We start from the raw sequence: 16,889 nt of genomic DNA, 5'->3' as shown, positions 1-16,889 counted from the left end.
ATGGCAAATGCTTGCTACTTATGAAGCCACCCCTTCACAAAATCTGTGACGGTTGGCGGCGTTGGCAGAGCATTTGATTGTTTCATGACGCCAGTATAGCATCCGCCGAGCAAGGCAGGACGGCAGTGACCGCAATAAGCGTCACGATGCCAGCGCAAACCAGCCTCAGAGCTCCCGGGTAGTCGCAAACTATACAAAATGGACAACGAAGCCGAGGAGGAGTTCCAAGATGCGCAAGAAGAAGCGGAGGAGCATCAAGAGCTGGCGACCAAGCCCAGAGAGCTTCCATTGGATCTACCACGAAACTTGGACGACAGGAGGCCAGTGCGGGACTATAGCCAGCAGGAGTTCTATGACGACTGGAGCGGCAAGGCTGAGCTTTTGACGGCGCCGATGAGTGCGAAGTCCCTCAGTTTCAATCTGTCGCTTCACGAGCCCGATCAGGAGGACGCTTTTGGTCGGGATTTCGGCGGTTATGATGCAGCTATGCTAGCTGCACAGGCTAGGAAAGGCAACGAGATCGATGCTGGTGAGATGGAGGAGGATACGGTGTTGGCAAATAAGGATCTGTCGCTGGAGCAAAGAACGCAGAAATTGCAGGAGTTCTTGTTCCTCGCTGCAAGTAATGGTGATGCCAAACGGGTGCAACGACTAGTGAGAGGTCAACCTTCAGATTTCTTGAGGCTCAACGCAGTAGACGCGGAAGGTACGCCACCTTTGGTCTACGCCAGCTGCTTCGGCCACAAGGATGTGGTTCTCGCGCTTCTGGATGCAGGCGCTACGGTTGATACTCAAGATCGCAATCAATGGACTGCGCTTATGTGGGCGATAACGAACCGCCACAAGGACATCGCCAAAATACTGCTCGACCACGGTGCGTCAACAGATATTAAGTCATCAAGTGGTAGAACCGCGCTAGACTTCGTGCCACCCAACAGCGACATGTCAGAGTTTCTTCAACACAGTGGCAACAGCATTGGCAGTGTTGGCGTTTCGGAAGACTTCTATAACTCCGGCTTCTCACAAGATCGCTTCGAGGAGGAGCTTGCTGAGAGTGAGATGCGGCGGCGAATGATGATGGAAAGCGCGATCAACCTTGAGGTCGATTTGGGCAATCTTGGCCTGGACGAGCAGCCGGAGTCACCAGAGGAGCTAGACGAAGGACAGGAATTTATATGGGATCGATGTCTCAACGATCAGATGTTTGTCTTCATGGAGAGCGACATTGAGCGCATCCTGGATGTGGTCGTGACGAACATGACGCCCCAGCGATCACCGTCGCAAAAGCCGGTGCCAGCAAATATCGTGTTTCTTGGCGCTCGCTATGCGCATTACCACGCGAACAAGGAGCTGCTCGCAGATTGGCTCGAGTCAGCTCAAGAGAAGATCTACGCGGTGGTCGATCGCTATCAGTGGGACATGACAATACTCGCCTTTTGGATCTCGAATGCGACCTTACTCTTGTACTACCTGAAAAAGGATCCGGGTTTGACCGAAGCGACCGTCCAATTTCAGGCGCAGATGGCGGAATTGATACACGAGATCTACATCCTCATCATTAGGGATGCTGAAAGACGGATGGACAAAGTTCTCGACACGGCCATGCTTGACCATGAGACGATTCCGGGCTTCGAAGACGTCGCGTTCCAGAATGAGTGGAAGTTCTTACGCACGAAGTCCAAAGTGAAACCCGAACCCATGGAAAAGCGGTATCGGCCGCCTTCACCAAAGCGTAAAGCTCAGGTATCGCCGCGCAACATCACATCCTTGCTGTCCTCGACGCTGTTCGTGCTCGACTTGTACGATGTGCACTCGGTCATCATGGCGCAGATACTGTCGCAGCTCTATTACTGGGTCGGAGCCGAGCTTTTCAACCGGATAATGTCGAACAAGAGATATCTTGCTCGTACCAAGGCGATGCAGATCCGGATGAACGTTTCCACGCTCGAAGACTGGGCTCGTACCAATAACAGACAGCCGGACCACTACGAGAACGGATCGATGACCGCGACTGGAGAGACTACGGTCGATTCTGCAAGGCGCCACTTGGCACCAGTTGTACAGCTACTGCAATGGTTGCAATGCTTCTCATCACTTGGCGAGGATAAGGATGCTCTGGCCACCACCCTGCAACAACTGCCGAACGTTTCCGCCAGGCAGCTATTGCACGCTGTTAAGCATTACCGCGCGGAAGTCGGTGAGAGGACGCTCGGCAAAGTCGCACTGAAGTATATTCAAGAGGTTAAGAGCAGACCGAAGGTACCAGTGCAGCCTGAGCCGCATTCCGCGACGGGCTCCGGAGCGACGCAATCACCAGCTGTACCGGCTGACGCTGCTCTGCCAAACGGCAAAGCATTACATCCCCCTATAATTCCTCAACCAGACGAAGATGAGGCGCCAGAAACAAATTTGCTTAACCCAGCTCTCCTGCTACCTTTCCATTTACCGACCTCCACCGACATGCTGATTAGCTACGGTGCCGGTTTTGGAGGTATGAACAAGGAGCGCGAACGAAGGTACATACCATCAGTTCCACCAGAGTTCTTGGCCAAGCTGGAGCCGGACGGAAAGCAGGTTACCAGAATCTATGAAAACGCTCGGTTCAGTGACACGTCGGACTGAACGATAGGGCGGAAGCAGCCGAATGACCTGTTCTTGGCACTTTCGGCCAACTCCGCTGCAGCAAGAAAGCCTGCATAAAGTCCACAGAAGCTGCTGACGTGCAAAATGTCACATCTTTTACGAGCAGGCACTCAGCATTTATAAGATTACGGCGTGGACATGGAGGTACCAATTATCGCACTAGAAAGTATCCAACCGATCGTACAAGAAGCGGCTACGCCCGTCAAATCTGGAGACATTGATTCAACCTTCAATGGCAGTATTGGTACGCATACGTCGGAGTTGGCAACCTTGCTGGCACTCTAACATTAGTCTTGCAGACCTCGTGAACAAGGCTCTAGGCTCCCGCATCCTCGCCTTTTCCGATGAATGGTTCGCTGCAGCCGACAATCTCACCACCCCAACGCCGCCGATCCGCAAGCCTGGCGTCTTTACATACGCAGGAGCATGGTATGATGGCTGGGAAACCCGCAGACACAACCCTGAGGCATTCGATTGGGTCGTCATACGGTTGGGCGTTGCATCAGGCAGAGTGAACGGTGTGGAGATCGATACGGCTTACTTCAACGGCAACCAGGCACCTGAGATAGCTGTGCAGGGATGTTTCGCATTAGACGACCAGGAAAGTGAGGTCAAGAGCAAGGACTTTGTGGGATGGGAGACTATACTGGCTAAGCAGGAGTGCGGGCCGAGTCAGCGACACGGGTGGTTATTATCGAAAATGACGGACAAGGCATATACGCATGTGCGGTTACAAATGTTCCCAGACGGCGGCATTGCGCGTTTCAGACTGTATGGTGAGGTTGTGCCGGTATTGCCGCAAGATGTAGGCGAAATCTTTGACTTGGCTGCGACAGTCAACGGAGGTGTCGCCGTGGCATGTTCAGATCAGCACTTCGGTAAGAAAGATAATCTGCTTCTGCCGGGCCGAGGGGTCGATATGGGTGATGGCTGGGAAACGAAGCGCTCAAGGGGTGAGCATGTCGACTGGGTGATCGTCAGACTCGGTCTGCCGGGTATCATAGACAGGCTGGTTATCGACACGGCGCACTTTCGCGGGAACTATCCGCAGAAGGTGCAGGTGTTTGCGGCTTTGCAGTCGGACACGCCACCCTCTCACGATAGCCACTCATGGATTGAGATCCTGCCGCCGCAGCAAAGCGGACCGGACAAGGAGCATGAGTATGCACGAACGGCGCTTCAGCACGTCGAATCCGCCTACGCGTACGTAAAGCTGGTGATTATCCCAGATGGAGGCGTGAAGCGGATCCGTGTGTATGGCAGGCGGGCTTGAAGCGGTCCATGACAGCCGCAGCTGTGGCGTTGCATACAACACACGACCGCAACGATACCGAACATTGAAGCCGGCAATGGTTCCCAGCATGTGACTCACGTGCCAGTCTTCTCGAAGACAGACTCTCGGTAATGGGCCGCGCTTTATTCGGTCCCTCACGGGCAAGCAGTCGGCGAGCCGCCGAGGCGCCATATGTTGCCCCGCAGGGTATGCACCTCAATCAATGCGACCTGCCCAATTCGGCAGTCTGCTGTGCCTATCGTTGCGACCGCCACGCGACCATGTCGCCCACACCTCTACAACGCCAATCCCATGCCGTCACTCAAAGAAGAGCTTGTTAAATGGCACGTAGATAGCGTACGTCTTATCGTCCAGCAAGCCTTCTGTCGCCTCCTGTGCATGCCGATAGGGTCTTGGTAGGTTCACCTAACACTCTATATCTGTTTATGTTCCTTTACTCTGTTACACATCCGAGTGACGCTACCATCATCGTTATTGAAGGCCCAGCATGTCTGACGACGAGAAGAACCATGGCCTTGATCCAGCGGTTGACAAGCAGCTACCGGCGCCGTTGGCGAATGCTATCCGCTCTGGAAGCGTTCCGGAAAACATACTCAAGCACTCCCACGATGCCGACGAAGCCATGAAGGCCTTCGAAGGCCATCAGGGCGAGGTGATCCACATCGACGAGGCAACAAACCGCCGACTGCTACGGATTATCGACTGGCACCTTATCCCGGTGGGTGTGTGCATCCGCCGCTGCGCCTACATTGTCTGACACGATCCAGATCATGTGCGTCGTCTATGGTTTGAACTATCTAGATAAGGTAGATTACCATCTAATCGTCTTAAAAGGTGCTAAGCTAATGTGATAAGACCACCATTTCCTACGCTAGCGTCATGGGGATCAGGAAAGACATCGGTCTTGTTGGCAACGACTATCAATGGCTTGGCTCCATGTTCTACTTCGGATACCTGGGCTGGGAGTACCCTACGAACCGTCTTCTCCAACGTCTGCCAATTGGAAAGTATTCCGCCTGCTGCATCATCGCCTGGGGCCTCGTACTCACCTGCTTCGCCGCGGTCAAGGACTTCGGCGGCGCGGTAGCCATACGTTTCATGCTCGGCGTCTGCGAGGCCGCGGTGACGCCTGGTTTCGCTCTGATCACCAGCCAATGGTATACTAGGAAGGAACAAGGCACACGGACTGGTATCTGGTTTTCCTTCAACGGCTGGGCGCAGATCCTAGGTGGCCTTGTCGCGTATGGCATCGCAGTCGGTACCAGGAAGCATCCCGCGAGCATTGCAGGCTGGAAGATAGTCTTCCTGGTCACCGGGCTATTGACCGTTGCGATGGGGGTAGTCTTCCTCTTCATCGTTCCCGACAACCAGATGAACGCTCGCTGGCTGAAGAAGGAGGACCGCATCCTCGCTATCGAGAGAATTCGAACGAACAATCAGGGGGTCGGTAACCGACACTTCAAATTCTATCAGGTGCGCGAGGCCTTACTTGATCCAATCACGTGGGCGTTCGTATTTTACGCAATCATCGCCGACATACCGAACGGCGGAATTAGCAACTTCTTCTCCCAGCTTATAGTGAGCTTTGGATACACATCTGAACAATCTTTGCTTTATGGCACACCAGGCGGGGCCGTCGAAGTCGTTACGTTGATACTTGGTGGCTACTTGGGCGATCGCTTCGGCAACCGCATCGCCATTGCTTCCTTGGGCTTGTGCTTGAGCATCATTGGGATGTGCCTGATCGTTGGTCTTCCTCTCGACAACCTACATGGCCGGCTAGCAGGCTACTACCTTACGCAGGCCTCCGCCATGCCCTTTGTCGCCTTCCTGTCTCTCATCTCGTCGAACATCGCAGGATATACGAAGAAGACGACAGTCGCCGCGCTGTATCTCATCGGGTATTGCGTGGGCAACATCATTGGACCTCAGACCTTCCGGCCCAAGGACGCGCCCCGATACGTCCCGGCAGAGATTACCATCATTTGCTGCTGGGGTGTATGTCTTGGCATCATGGCTTTCATCTACTTCTGGTCACGATGGCAGAATGCGCAGAAGGCTAAGGTCAGGGCGCAGCCGGACTACGTCCGCTTGGAGAACCAAGAATGGTTGGATCTTACGGATCGAGAAAACAGCGAGTTCGTCTACACTCTCTGAGACCGTTGCGAGACAGTTGACACAATGACAGAGGTAAGGTGAGGTTCGAAGGATGGAACCATGCGGGCACACTTGGCACGGCGAACACATTGGGTAAATTCATACGCAAGTAATGACCATTAAATCAGAGAACTTCCACTTATCTACATGGTCCGGCCTATGCATATTTGAGAACGTTGTCCTCACGTATGATCAAAGTCCCAGCTAAAGAGCTCTTAAGCGGATTATCTCTGCCCGAACTGATTCAATGTGCGTAGGATCTGCAACGTCGTCTGCCACAGACGCACCGTTTCGTGCATCGCTCAAACCATGCCCCACCTCCTTCTCTCCGTGCAATCTTCCCTGTATCACCCTCTCACGCGTAGGCGGCGCAACTCCAGATGAGATTGCATGGTGGACAGCATCATGGTAAAGCTTGTCATTGCTCTCTGCCAGCGCAAGCAGATAATTAATGACCTTCCAATTCTCGTAGCGCAGTGTGCCCAAAGGCATGTCTGCAGTATTCAAGGCGGGCGTTGCTGACTTCGAAGATGTTTCCACTCCTCCTTGATGGCTTGCGGTGTGTCCATGCTCACCAGTCGCGCTCGACGTCTCTGCCGAAGTGTTGACGCGCTGCTCCGTGGTAAGCTCATCATATATGTGGCGTACAGCGCGCTCCGCCAGGCGCAAGTTGTCTGGAAGTGGAGATAGGAGAATCGGCAGATGCTCTGGATTGTAGTCGGTGATCCCAGGCAAGGCATCGGTTCGATCGTTGAAGATGTCCAGGTCTTGCTCGAGCATGCGCACACCGGAGAGTATATCCCCAACTTCTACACGATCGTAGCCACCGGTTGGCTTGTCACGGTCGGGTGAGTCATGCAGACGTTCAGATATAATCTCGCACTCTTCTTCTCTCAGCATGTGTCCGTAGTTCTTAAGTGCCTCAGTAACAAGGTCCGGACTCCGACACATTTTGGCTGCCTTGAGGAGGACCAAGAAGTCGGACATGTCAAGGCTCCCGCCCAAATCATTTCTCGAGTCCGCAAGGTCCTGCCAAGTCCGGCCAACCAGATGACCATCACCAAGAAGGCCCGCTGAAGCCATGATTGAACGGAAAGTGATCCGAGTTGGCTCCAGATCAAGTGCCTCGGCAGCCTTGAGTGCGATACCGATGATTTGCCTCGATTCGCCGTACCCGCCTAGGTTCGTTATGATTGAGTTGATTGCCGCCATACCGGGTTTGACACCAAGCCTCGCCGAGAGCAAGATCATTTTGCGGACGGTTCCCATCACAGTTTCTACCAGCTGCTTCTTCGACTTCTGCGCCAGCTCTGCTATGCCGTGAAGTCGTAAGAGTTGGGTCACACCAATGATCATTTCATTCACCGCGTTGCTGCTCACACGGCCTCCAGCACCGACGTACATGTAAATGAGTAACACCATCTGCCTCAACGCAGAAAGATGGGCGGTAAGTGAACTTAGGTCGGAGCTTGTGCGTAGAGCAGCTAACAGTTTTCTGGCGGTATCGAAAGGCAATATGATACCAGCTCGACACGCGATAGCAAAGACGGTGTACGCTTCTTCTACGGGTCGCTCATCGATAAAGAGTGAGAAGAAACGAGGGGGAGTGATTGTAGGATAGAGTCTTATTGCCGTGTCCAGTGCCAGATACGCGTTGCGAGAGTCACCGCGTAGTAGACGTGCTGTAAGGATACCTTGAAGCAGCGTCATCGGTACCCCTTTGATCTCTGTACGCTGATCACGATCGGTCAGAATGGCGTTTGGGGAGAGATGGTAAGCATTGAAGCTGCCTGGAAAGCGCTGCAAAGCTTGTTCGTACAAGGCTTCCAGATCAGCCAAAGATGCGCCATCCACAGCAAGCAGCTCAATGGCCGCGCCATATACATCTGGGTCAGTATGTTGGTCATCCTGTAGCTCGAGCCATTTCCAGAAAGCTACCCCTTCCGCTCGAACGCCTGACTCCTTGAATATAGCCAGCAAATGGAGGTGGGCACGCCTGTCTGGCAGAAGACCTGAGCTTTTGATGGCTTTCACAAGCTCTCTGGTAAATGCAATCAGCTCATCAGTGTCTTCTCGGCGAGCCTTGTCCCTTGCCACGCGCTTTTCTCGGCGGAAGGCTTCGTGAAGACACTGGGCTATGCGCCACACCAAGCTCCGGTCAAGTACTCGACGCTGCAACGCCTCCGGAAAGATCATAATCACTGTCTTAATATTTACGTCACTGATTGCCTGCCGTAGGTCGTTGGTGAGGAGTAGGTTGGAATCTTCGACAGCTTCTACTTGAGCCTCTGCTCTGGCCTTGTGCTTCCTGACTCGCAATCTCTGAGATACTTGTCGCCTTGGAGTCTGTTTCACGTGCTCACGACGTGTATCTTGGTTTGAATGGCGGAGCAGACTCTGCGACGCATATGGTCGAGGGCCGAAGGACGTTATTGCTCCAGAAGCGCCTTTTCCAGCCATGAACCGAAGGAGCCATAGCCTGTGCGACTGGAGCTGACATTGCGCTCGCCACAGTGTCTCACTCAGCATCGAAAGGCCGTGCTATACGCAATGGAAGCGAAGGGAAATGCATGCAGAAAGCACGCGACTGCCATGCAAAGTCGAGCGGCGGCGGCGGCGGCGGATGTTGCCGATAGGCCACCTTCACCTCTGCACACTCTACCCTACCTCTCGCGACTAGCTGCATATGCAAGAGTTGCGACGGTGGACAGATCGAAGACATTGTCAAGGACCATAAACCACACTTGCGAGCATGGCACCCAACATGTCTCTCTTCTCCGTCAACGCCATACTCATCCTCTCCACAGACGACACCTCTCGAATCCTCACGAAATATTACAGCCCACCACATGTGCCGCACCACCCACAAGGAACGACATACCCCGGCGCAAACCCATACCCATCACTTAAAGACCAGAAAGCGTTCGAGAAGGGTCTGCTGGATAAGACAGCGAAGCAAACGAGCGATGTAATTCTCTACGACAACCGGGTGGTGGTCTTCAAGATGGAGAGCGACGTGATGCTCTACGTCGTTGGAAGCGCAGAAGAGAACGAGATCATGCTGTACAACGTCATCCTGGCGCTACGAGATGCACTCAACATTTTGCTGAAGTACGATGGGACCGACCCACGTTTCTAAGACAGTGCTAACCATGAACCTAGAAACTCCGTCGACAAGCGAACCATCATCGAGAACTACGACCTTGTCTCCCTCTGCATTGATGAGCTTGTCGATGACGGCATCATTCTTGAGACCGATCCTGTCGTCATTGCAAGCCGGGTGAGCAGGCCTCCTGCGCAGGATGCGCCGAACATGCAAGGCATTGACTTGAGCGAAGAGGGTCTGCTCAAAATCTATCAATTTGGGAAGCAGAAATTCCAGGAGCGGTTACGGCAAGGTTTGTAACCGTGCGTAACATGAGCAATGCTTGCATAGCGCTGGTGTTGGGTGGAACTGCCACTGTAGGCAGCTTTCATTGATGTTTTCTGCGAAACATCCAGAGTCGCAATTCGAACATGGGCGAGCCTGCTCATCTTCCATCTCGTACCGGAGCCCACATTGCGACCTCGAGCGTCAAGAGAGAGACGAGCCTTCGTCGTGCCTTCGGTCGCGCTTACGCGTTCATGAAGGATTTCCCGAACAATGTTAGCCGCCAACACATTGCACCCTCCCGAAATGTAAATGACATTATGTTATGAGCGTGAGGGACACCCGACTGCGAAGTCCTGCAAGACCCTGGTACTCCGAAGCTCGAAGAGATTATTGGCGATACTGAGCTCAAGAGTGCTATCTCGGCAACGGTCCTGGCACTCTTATTGGGTTTATTGGTAGGACTTCCGGGTCCTCTACGTGGTCCGTCGCGCCCGGTTGGGTTTTGTGTATGCTGCGAGCGCTCGGCCTTGCGAGCATTGCTCGGGAACCGCCGAGCTGTGCTAACAGGCTTCTCCATGACGGACACAGAACGTTCGGTTGCCGCTGGAGGAACGGCTCCACGGCGCTCCGTTTCTTGATCTTGCCGAATATCTGCCCAGCTTCGACTGGTCAGGAGCGCCGTCTGTTTCTGGCCTACGGGAGACGGTGTGTCGAAGAGTCGCTCAAGCTGCGCAGGAGAATAATTGCTATAAACACGCTTTCATCTTCCTCCCGTGGACGATGTTGGTGCTAAAGCGATGACGAACGGTACCTGCTTGACGTTGCCAGGCTTGCATCCTTCCGGCGCCTCGTCCAAGACAGGGAGATGGCACCCGCAATGCAGTGTGACTAGATAGGACGGACTGGACACGTTAGTTTCCTGCTGAGCAGGGATCAGCGCTGGCATCATGCGGTTCATCACCAGACCCTTGTTTGTCAGCGAATGTGAAGAAGTTGTGTCGTGTTCCATGCAGACAATGTCTCTACACTGAGCGAAATTTGCAGGGGATGAAGCGAAGATGCGCACTCCATCTCGTTGCGTCCCGCTCCCGTCCAGGCGAAGATGCTCTCATCATCGAATTGTGTGACAATCTCTTCTTGCAAGCGTTGGAAAGCACGGCTTCGCTCGCCGTACAACAACGGGAGGTTGACGTCGAATAAGCCGAAGAGAGAATACGCCTGATCTTCGATCCTAGACGTGCGCCGAATCGCAGCCCAGCTCATCCGTCTAGCTACACTAGATTGCCAAAGTAGCGAAGACATTTCGATACTCTTCCTGAATGCCAGTAATGTTACTTCTCTGCGAGTTGAGGTTACGGCCACGGTGCGGAGGAGCTAGCGCCTCGCTAGCATACACCACGCAGTCTCCGCTATCATTAATTGTATTCCAGGCACACTTGTGGCCTTCGATATCCCATCCTCGATCAACGAAGAGGACGGTTCGCGGAGCCAGAAGCTCCTGCAACGCTGCGACGTGCGATGAGATATAAATCCGGGCACCCTAAGCTGGGAGAAGCACTTACTCCATCCACGAGACCACCAATCGCTTTTCCTCAAGGACTCCGAAGTGTCGACGTCCCACAAGTACGCTACACAGTCCGAAGCCTCGGCATACCAATTGATCATACTATTGATCGCTTCCGTGAGCTCAGCACTGCTGCGCTTGTCAATGCAACAAGTGTCTACCCAAGCCCAGTTTGTCCTCCTGACGCTGCGTTCATTGCGCGCCTTGATAAAGTAGCAAAATTCTTGTATTTTCTGCCAACCGGTGCTGTGCCGCTATTGACCCTCAATGAAGTCTTCGTACGACACCTCATCGTCCGCGCCAAACCATCTATGGGAGAGGATGTAGTAGTCTGGTCTATCCTCATCGAAGAAGTCGCTGAAGGTCAGTTCATAAACGTCCAGCAGACACATGGTCAGTTACGGCGCGGACTACGGGCATCACGGTTCAATTATCATCACTTGCTTTACCTGCGCCTTGATGGCTTGCTAGAATGCCATCAGCGTCGGGTAGGGATTTGTATCGCTGTTGCCGTAGCTGTGGTCTTTGACGCCTATACTGGAGTCGATTGGCTTGCGTATGCATACATGTTTGTAGGTGCGTATCGAACAGACGGGGAGCGTCACAGCGCAGCTTGTCCCATACATACCTCACAGCCGAGGTCTCAACGGCCAATCAAATGATACCTACGTACCCCAACACTACATATTACTTCGCGTCTCTCGCGCGCGATTCCTGTGCCTTCTATCCACGACCAATGATGTGACATCGCCTCTGCAGGCTCCCACGTCCGCAATGGCGATCACGCCGCCCTCGCCGTCTCCTTCCACCATGCTCTCTCCTCACCGTACCCCGAACCGCCCCGCGTTGCAGCCAAACGTCGCTAATGTTGTGTTGGGGAACTTGCACATCAAGCCATGGTACCCCTCGTTCTACCCCGAGGATATAATCGGCGGTAGGAAGACAGATTGGCTCTATGTGTGCCAGTGGTGCTTCTGCTATACCAGCGAGATAATGAAGTATAGCGTACATTGTGTAAGCGAGGCTTTACACGCTGCGCTAGCATAGTAGTAGCTGCTGATATAGGTAGAAAGTGTGCCCATTGAAGGACGATGCACCGCCCGGAGAAGTGATCTATGAGAAGGACGACTTTGTCATCCACGAGATTGACGGCGAGGATCATAAGGTCTGCCCTTATACACACCGTACTCACCCTCCGAGACTGACTGTCTAGGATAGCTATACGCCCAAAACCTGTCGCTGTTGTCCAAGCTCTTCCTCGATACCAAGTCGGTCTTCTTCGACGTCAGCACCTTCCTCTACTACCCCCTGATCCTCCGTAGCTCACCACACCCGTACGGCCAAGTTGTCGGCTTCTTCAGCAAAGAGAAGATGAGCTGGGACAACAACAACGTCGCCTGCATCCTTGTCTTCCCACCTTGGCAGCGACGTGGACTAGGACAAGTACTAATAGCAGCATCCTACGAGCTCGGCAAGCGGGAAGAGAGATTCGGTGGGCCGGAGCGGCCTTTGAGTGCGCTGGGCAAAAAGGGCTACATCAACTACTGGTGTGGTGAAGTGTTTCGCTTTCTCATGGCGTGCCACTTGAAGCGGACAGTGAGTGTGAAAGACATCAGCGACGGAACGTACATCATGCAGGACGATGTCGTTGCGGCGTTGCGGGAGATGGACGTGGTGGAGAAGCGGAAGACGGCCAGTGGCAGCATTGTCGTTAACAAGAGTAAGCTGCGAGCCTGGGCGGAGAAGCACGGTATCAGTGCAGAGCCGCTTGTCGATGCGGAAGCGTTCATTTTCGAAGAGGGTGATGAACATGAGGAGAGCGATGACAATGATTGAACGATGCGGTTGCAACATCACTCAAACTTTGCCGCGACCGATGCGAGCAACGCTCAAGCACAGTTCTGCTTTCAGCCCACCGAAGGCGCAGTGAAGCAGGCGGTTTTGGAAGATCACGCGTGAGATGCTGTGGTCGCAGAAGATGAACCGAACCCCGTGGCGACATGCTATCTCATTCAGCTTGGCGGAGTGTGCTGTTTCGGGAGCAGAGTCTGCTGAACTCCAATCAGGAGCGGAAGGTCTCAGAAAGCCTAGCACTGCATATAGCAACGGCGCGAGACCACACCTCTGGACTAGCACACAAGGGGTTCGGAACGAATGCAGGGTAGGACATTGCGACATATTAATGTACCGGTATCTTTACCTATGCGGACACTCAGAAGGACATCTCGCACAATCACTGGTAGACATCCACTTCCCCTTGCTCGACCGTCTCGCCATCCAACCCCAAGTCTTCTAGCATCAGCACCTCCAACGCCTTCGCCACGTCCATGGCGCTCTGACAGCTTCGGCCTGCGTTGTGAAGCATTTGGTACGCCCCGAGCACATACTCGCCAGCCATCGAACGTAGCCAAATCTTCTCAACAGAGTCCTCGCCGAACTGGCCGGTCATTTCAAGGAAGCTAAGATTTCCAGGCACTGCGGCCCAGACTTCGGGGAACGGCCTAGTTTCCTGGTAGGCATACGCGCCGAAGGCGCCCAGCATGAAGCCTTTGATGCTACTAGCGTGGTCATACTGCTTGATGCGCCGGTAGATCTTGCTGGCGGATTTGAGGCCCTTGAGGACTTCTTTGAAGAGGTCGGCGTGGTATCCTAGATCGCGTTGCGCATGTCGAGGAGAGATGAAAGTCGGGAGTTCAGGACTGCGCGTGAGAAGAAATGTTGAACCTGACTGCCTTTTGCGGGGTGACTTCATGTCTGGACTTCACGATTGTGCGGGAGACGGAGCGACATTCTACCATGGCTTTCATGCCCGGTGGCAGCGTTTGCTGCTGTTTCGATGCGGTGCGGACGATTGAACCGATTTAGATCGATTGGACTGTACTTCGCTCCAGGAAATGCTACAAAGCAAGGAGATACGATGGGCAAAGGGTGAGCAAACCTGCGCACTCACTTATGCGTAGCTCGGGACCGCTAGTGAATCGACGCTGAGGTGACGGGTTGATCGTGCTTGTCCAGGCTGCGAGCTGTAGTACAATGATGAAGGTGTAGGAGAGTAACCGATCAGGGTCGCAGACGTGGAGGAAGTCAAGGGTACAGCAGGTATATACACTTACACCATATCACAGGAAGCATGGTGGGCAACTCCAGCGAGTAAGAGTCTACGAGGAGCCGTCGTGTGTGAAAGTGGCTGCCTGCCTGCCTGCACAATTCCAATACATATGGGCAGCGCCATTGGTTGTTACATTAACAAGCATGATTGCTGCAGCATCAGCGACCTCGAGCACTGCTATGTGAAGGCAGCTGGAGCTCACGGACGAGGCTCCGGAGTACTGCTGTGGGCGTACGGAAGAAAGCCACAACATCGAAACGCTCGGCAGGTACATGAACAACGATACATGTACATGTGCGTAGCATGTGACGGCCGCGGAGGTCATGCTTGGCGTTTCACATGCCAATTGCGAATATCGTTGCCACTGTCTTTGTTGAGCTTTTTGCCCCTGTCGCTCTCCCGGTACGTACAGCAATTGATCGCGCGATCACTAACAAGCTGTTGGCGGAATGCATTGCTGATCGCTGTCATGAACTGCAGGTACTTCGCGACATAATGCCGTTGAGTGGTTGTCTACGCGGGTTGAAGACGACGTTTCACCACCCAAGCCTGCCGTTCTCGGGACGTCGAGCCGAGAGCGTGAGTGGCTTGACTAGCTTCACGTGCTTGAGGCAGGCTGCGGCGTAAGAATCGACGGGTTGACACCGTGGTGACACCGAGCTGTTGCTGCTGCAGCACGTCCAGGGTGATTGGCCGCTGTGCTTGGTCATCGAGTGTGGGTGGGCTTCGCGGGCCAGATTGTGAGTGGGCGAATGGTGGAGGAGAGTGAAAAGCGCGCCTTGTCGTTATCGGCAGCCACTGCACGAGCCACGTTTTCCCGCGTTCGTGCACGGGCGTAGGTATGACGCCGGATTTGCATGTGAAAGAAAGGGAAAGCAGGTGTAGGTGTAGGTGTAGCTGCTGGTGACCACGACGCTTTCTGCGTGGAAGCTTGGGTGAACGCGACGACGACCTGCATTTTCCACCGTGCAACCTTCTCCCAACACTTCCTCTCCCCTTTTCATCATTCCACTTCACACCATCTATCCAGCACTTTGTCTCGGTCTCTCCTTCCATCTTGATCCGCATAACACAATTATTGAAGGAAACCATCACCCAGTAAGTGCTTATCGTGCCTCCCTAGTGAAATCACTGGGGCCCAAAGAAAGAAAGCCGGCAGTAAAAGTCTAGCGTACTCATACATCCTTGATAACCGACTCACTCTTCGTAAGACACTCTAACAGACACATCCACTTCTCACCCCAGGACCGCCTGTACTGCATCCAGTGCCTTGACAAGAGTTTGCAGACGACAAGGCTGACAAACACCGCCGAACAGTCAATGCCTCACGCAACCAAGGAAAGGTCTAACAACATGACCAACGGCGACATGCAGAGCAGCAAGACGCTGTCCCATGTTACCAGCTACCCGGTGGTCAACGACGCCATCGAGACTTTCAAGTCATATCCCATTGGCAAAAAATCAATCGAGATCGCCGACGAGGCCTACCAGCGCTTTGGCAAGCCTGTTGAGCCATACCTCGAGACCCCCTACAGCTACGCCAAGCCGTACGTCCAGAAGGCCGATGAGCTCGCCGACTCCGGCCTCAAGCAGGTCGACACCCACTTCCCCATTGTAACCGAGGACACCAACACCATCATCGACACCGCCAAATCCTACGCATTCTGGCCGTACAACTACGCCGTGAACACGTACAACGGTGAGAGCTTCATACCTCTAATCTCACCTCACTCGACGCCCTGCTAACAGCTCATTTCAGATGAGTACCGCAAGACGGCCAATCACGGCAACCGGGGTGACACCATTACCACTTTGCTCATGGCCACCGTCTCCTTCCAACTCCGCGTCGCCTCCGACTTCTTCCAAGCCCTCTCCGAATACCTCGGCCCCAAGTACGAGGAATCGAAGAAGAAGAGCGCCGACTACCTCCGCCAAGCCCAAGACACCGCCGAAGACTACGCCCACAACGCCCAAGACAAGATGCACGAGTATCAGCAAATCGGGCAGCAGAAGTTTGACGACTACTCCAAGCAGGGCCAGCAAAAGGTTGACGAGTACTCCAAGCTCGGTCAGCAAAAGGCCGACGAGTACAGCAAGAAGGGCGAGGAGTACTCGAAGATGAGCCAACAGAAGGCCGAGGATGTGGTCAAGCAGGCGCAGCAGGGGAAGGAGAACGTCAAGGGCCAGGCGCACGAAACTAAGGAGCAGGCCAAGGGCGCTGCGAAGGATACTAAGGAGGAGGCGAAGGCGAGGGCCGGGCAGAAGTAGGAACCTCCCAGTCCGAGCTTGAGAGCGAAGGTTAGGAGTGTATTGCAGCCGCCTGTTGCGGGATTCTAAACGGTCGGTACTGCTCGGTCAGTTGAATGCGATCGCGGAAGAAGGAAGGCGTAATGGAAAGATGGAGCATGAGTATGCAATCTATGCTTTGAGCGTTTGTTCGTAACTACGAGGCTTGATACCAATGGGTGACCTTTACGATAGGGGCCACCATGCGCCGATAGAATGGAATGGATGTACTTGCTATGTTTCCGTCCCCATCACTTGGCAGAGGCATGAAGTAAAGTGCTAATGAAGAACCACTGCAGGGTCTCTACGCTGACTTCAGTGCCACGGCTAGGCATCAATCTATACCAGCGCCGTGCAGAACAATCCCAAATCGAATGCTCAGGAATGTTCACAGCCTGGCTCGCGTGTGGGGTCGTAATGCACGCAGTATAGTTCAAGAAGGGCCGTGGCCGAAACATTGGAG

At 53.9% G+C, this 16,889-nt stretch overlaps 10 protein-coding genes across 10 annotated transcripts; 5 read left to right on the top strand and 5 right to left on the bottom strand.

The window, feature by feature from the left end:
- Nucleotides 1-198: 198 nt before the first annotated feature.
- Nucleotides 199-3,916, top strand: BAUCODRAFT_123141 (uncharacterized protein; the record flags this gene model as incomplete). The annotated part of the gene is made up of 3 exons (XM_007679000.1): nucleotides 199-2,570; nucleotides 2,811-2,887; nucleotides 2,943-3,916. The coding sequence occupies 3 exons, from the start codon at nucleotides 199-201 to the stop codon at nucleotides 3,914-3,916; spliced, it is 3,423 nt and encodes a 1,140-aa protein (XP_007677190.1).
- Nucleotides 3,917-4,183: 267 nt separating this feature from the next.
- Nucleotides 4,184-6,196, top strand: BAUCODRAFT_506279 (uncharacterized protein). Its single transcript, XM_007678999.1, has 4 exons — nucleotides 4,184-4,332; nucleotides 4,443-4,655; nucleotides 4,705-4,743; nucleotides 4,793-6,196. Exons 2-4 carry the CDS (start codon nucleotides 4,560-4,562, stop codon nucleotides 6,092-6,094), a joined length of 1,437 nt encoding a protein of 478 aa, XP_007677189.1. The 5' UTR covers nucleotides 4,184-4,332; nucleotides 4,443-4,559; the 3' UTR covers nucleotides 6,095-6,196.
- BAUCODRAFT_34613 (uncharacterized protein) lies at nucleotides 6,173-8,602 on the bottom strand. Its single transcript, XM_007678625.1, has one exon. The coding sequence runs from the start codon at nucleotides 8,552-8,554 to the stop codon at nucleotides 6,299-6,301; it is 2,256 nt and encodes a 751-aa protein (XP_007676815.1). The 5' UTR covers nucleotides 8,555-8,602; the 3' UTR covers nucleotides 6,173-6,298.
- A 244-nt stretch (nucleotides 8,603-8,846) lies between these two features.
- Nucleotides 8,847-9,500, top strand: BAUCODRAFT_71594 (uncharacterized protein; the record flags this gene model as incomplete). Its single annotated transcript, XM_007678794.1, has 2 exons — nucleotides 8,847-9,205; nucleotides 9,257-9,500. 2 exons carry the CDS (start codon nucleotides 8,847-8,849, stop codon nucleotides 9,498-9,500), a joined length of 603 nt encoding a protein of 200 aa, XP_007676984.1.
- BAUCODRAFT_506302 (uncharacterized protein) lies at nucleotides 9,471-10,135 on the bottom strand. Its single transcript, XM_007678998.1, has one exon. It carries the CDS (start codon nucleotides 10,042-10,044, stop codon nucleotides 9,709-9,711), a length of 336 nt encoding a protein of 111 aa, XP_007677188.1. The 5' UTR covers nucleotides 10,045-10,135; the 3' UTR covers nucleotides 9,471-9,708.
- A 443-nt stretch (nucleotides 10,136-10,578) lies between these two features.
- Nucleotides 10,579-11,423, bottom strand: BAUCODRAFT_123137 (uncharacterized protein; the record flags this gene model as incomplete). Its single annotated transcript, XM_007678997.1, is given in 5 exon segments — nucleotides 10,579-10,598; nucleotides 10,625-10,725; nucleotides 10,745-10,965; nucleotides 11,007-11,254; nucleotides 11,294-11,423. The coding sequence occupies 5 exon segments, from the start codon at nucleotides 11,421-11,423 to the stop codon at nucleotides 10,579-10,581; spliced, it is 720 nt and encodes a 239-aa protein (XP_007677187.1).
- A 418-nt stretch (nucleotides 11,424-11,841) lies between these two features.
- BAUCODRAFT_71885 (uncharacterized protein) lies at nucleotides 11,842-12,867 on the top strand (the record flags this gene model as incomplete). The annotated part of the gene is made up of 3 exons (XM_007678816.1): nucleotides 11,842-12,045; nucleotides 12,101-12,196; nucleotides 12,250-12,867. 3 exons carry the CDS (start codon nucleotides 11,842-11,844, stop codon nucleotides 12,865-12,867), a joined length of 918 nt encoding a protein of 305 aa, XP_007677006.1.
- A 198-nt stretch (nucleotides 12,868-13,065) lies between these two features.
- Nucleotides 13,066-14,016, bottom strand: BAUCODRAFT_506145 (uncharacterized protein). The gene has a single exon (XM_007678996.1). The coding sequence runs from the start codon at nucleotides 13,781-13,783 to the stop codon at nucleotides 13,265-13,267; it is 519 nt and encodes a 172-aa protein (XP_007677186.1). The 5' UTR covers nucleotides 13,784-14,016; the 3' UTR covers nucleotides 13,066-13,264.
- Nucleotides 14,017-14,613: 597 nt separating this feature from the next.
- Nucleotides 14,614-14,962, bottom strand: BAUCODRAFT_34610 (uncharacterized protein; the record flags this gene model as incomplete). The annotated part of the gene is made up of 1 exon (XM_007678624.1): nucleotides 14,614-14,962. A coding segment is annotated over exon 1 (167 nt), but the record flags the coding sequence as incomplete, so codon positions are not given.
- Nucleotides 14,963-15,030: 68 nt separating this feature from the next.
- On the top strand, nucleotides 15,031-16,719 carry BAUCODRAFT_34609 (uncharacterized protein). Its single transcript, XM_007678623.1, has 3 exons — nucleotides 15,031-15,238; nucleotides 15,458-15,839; nucleotides 15,900-16,719. The coding sequence occupies exons 2-3, from the start codon at nucleotides 15,461-15,463 to the stop codon at nucleotides 16,406-16,408; spliced, it is 888 nt and encodes a 295-aa protein (XP_007676813.1). The 5' UTR covers nucleotides 15,031-15,238; nucleotides 15,458-15,460; the 3' UTR covers nucleotides 16,409-16,719.
- The last annotated feature ends 170 nt before the right edge of the window (nucleotides 16,720-16,889 follow it).

This window comes from Baudoinia panamericana, assembly GCF_000338955.1.
Source record: "Baudoinia panamericana UAMH 10762 unplaced genomic scaffold BAUCOscaffold_7, whole genome shotgun sequence".
NCBI classification, from domain to species: domain Eukaryota; kingdom Fungi; phylum Ascomycota; class Dothideomycetes; order Mycosphaerellales; family Teratosphaeriaceae; genus Baudoinia; species Baudoinia panamericana.
Note: the sequence above shows the minus strand (reverse complement) of the source record. Positions and strands in the feature narration are given on the sequence as shown.

Coding starts and splice junctions, on each gene's coding strand:
- BAUCODRAFT_506145 (XM_007678996.1), bottom strand. CDS start 13,783: ATGAAGTCACCCCGCAAAAGGCAGTCAGGTTCAACATTTCTTCTCACG.
- BAUCODRAFT_506302 (XM_007678998.1), bottom strand. CDS start 10,044: ATGGAGAAGCCTGTTAGCACAGCTCGGCGGTTCCCGAGCAATGCTCGC.
- BAUCODRAFT_34613 (XM_007678625.1), bottom strand. CDS start 8,554: ATGGCTGGAAAAGGCGCTTCTGGAGCAATAACGTCCTTCGGCCCTCGA.
- BAUCODRAFT_34609 (XM_007678623.1), top strand. CDS start 15,461: ATGCCTCACGCAACCAAGGAAAGGTCTAACAACATGACCAACGGCGAC. Junction 15,840..15,899: donor CGCCGTGAACACGTACAACG/GTGAGAGCTTCA, acceptor AGCTCATTTCAG/ATGAGTACCGCAAGACGGCC.
- BAUCODRAFT_506279 (XM_007678999.1), top strand. CDS start 4,560: ATGAAGGCCTTCGAAGGCCATCAGGGCGAGGTGATCCACATCGACGAG. Junction 4,656..4,704: donor TCGACTGGCACCTTATCCCG/GTGGGTGTGTGC, acceptor GACACGATCCAG/ATCATGTGCGTCGTCTATGG. Junction 4,744..4,792: donor GTTTGAACTATCTAGATAAG/GTAGATTACCAT, acceptor TAATGTGATAAG/ACCACCATTTCCTACGCTAG.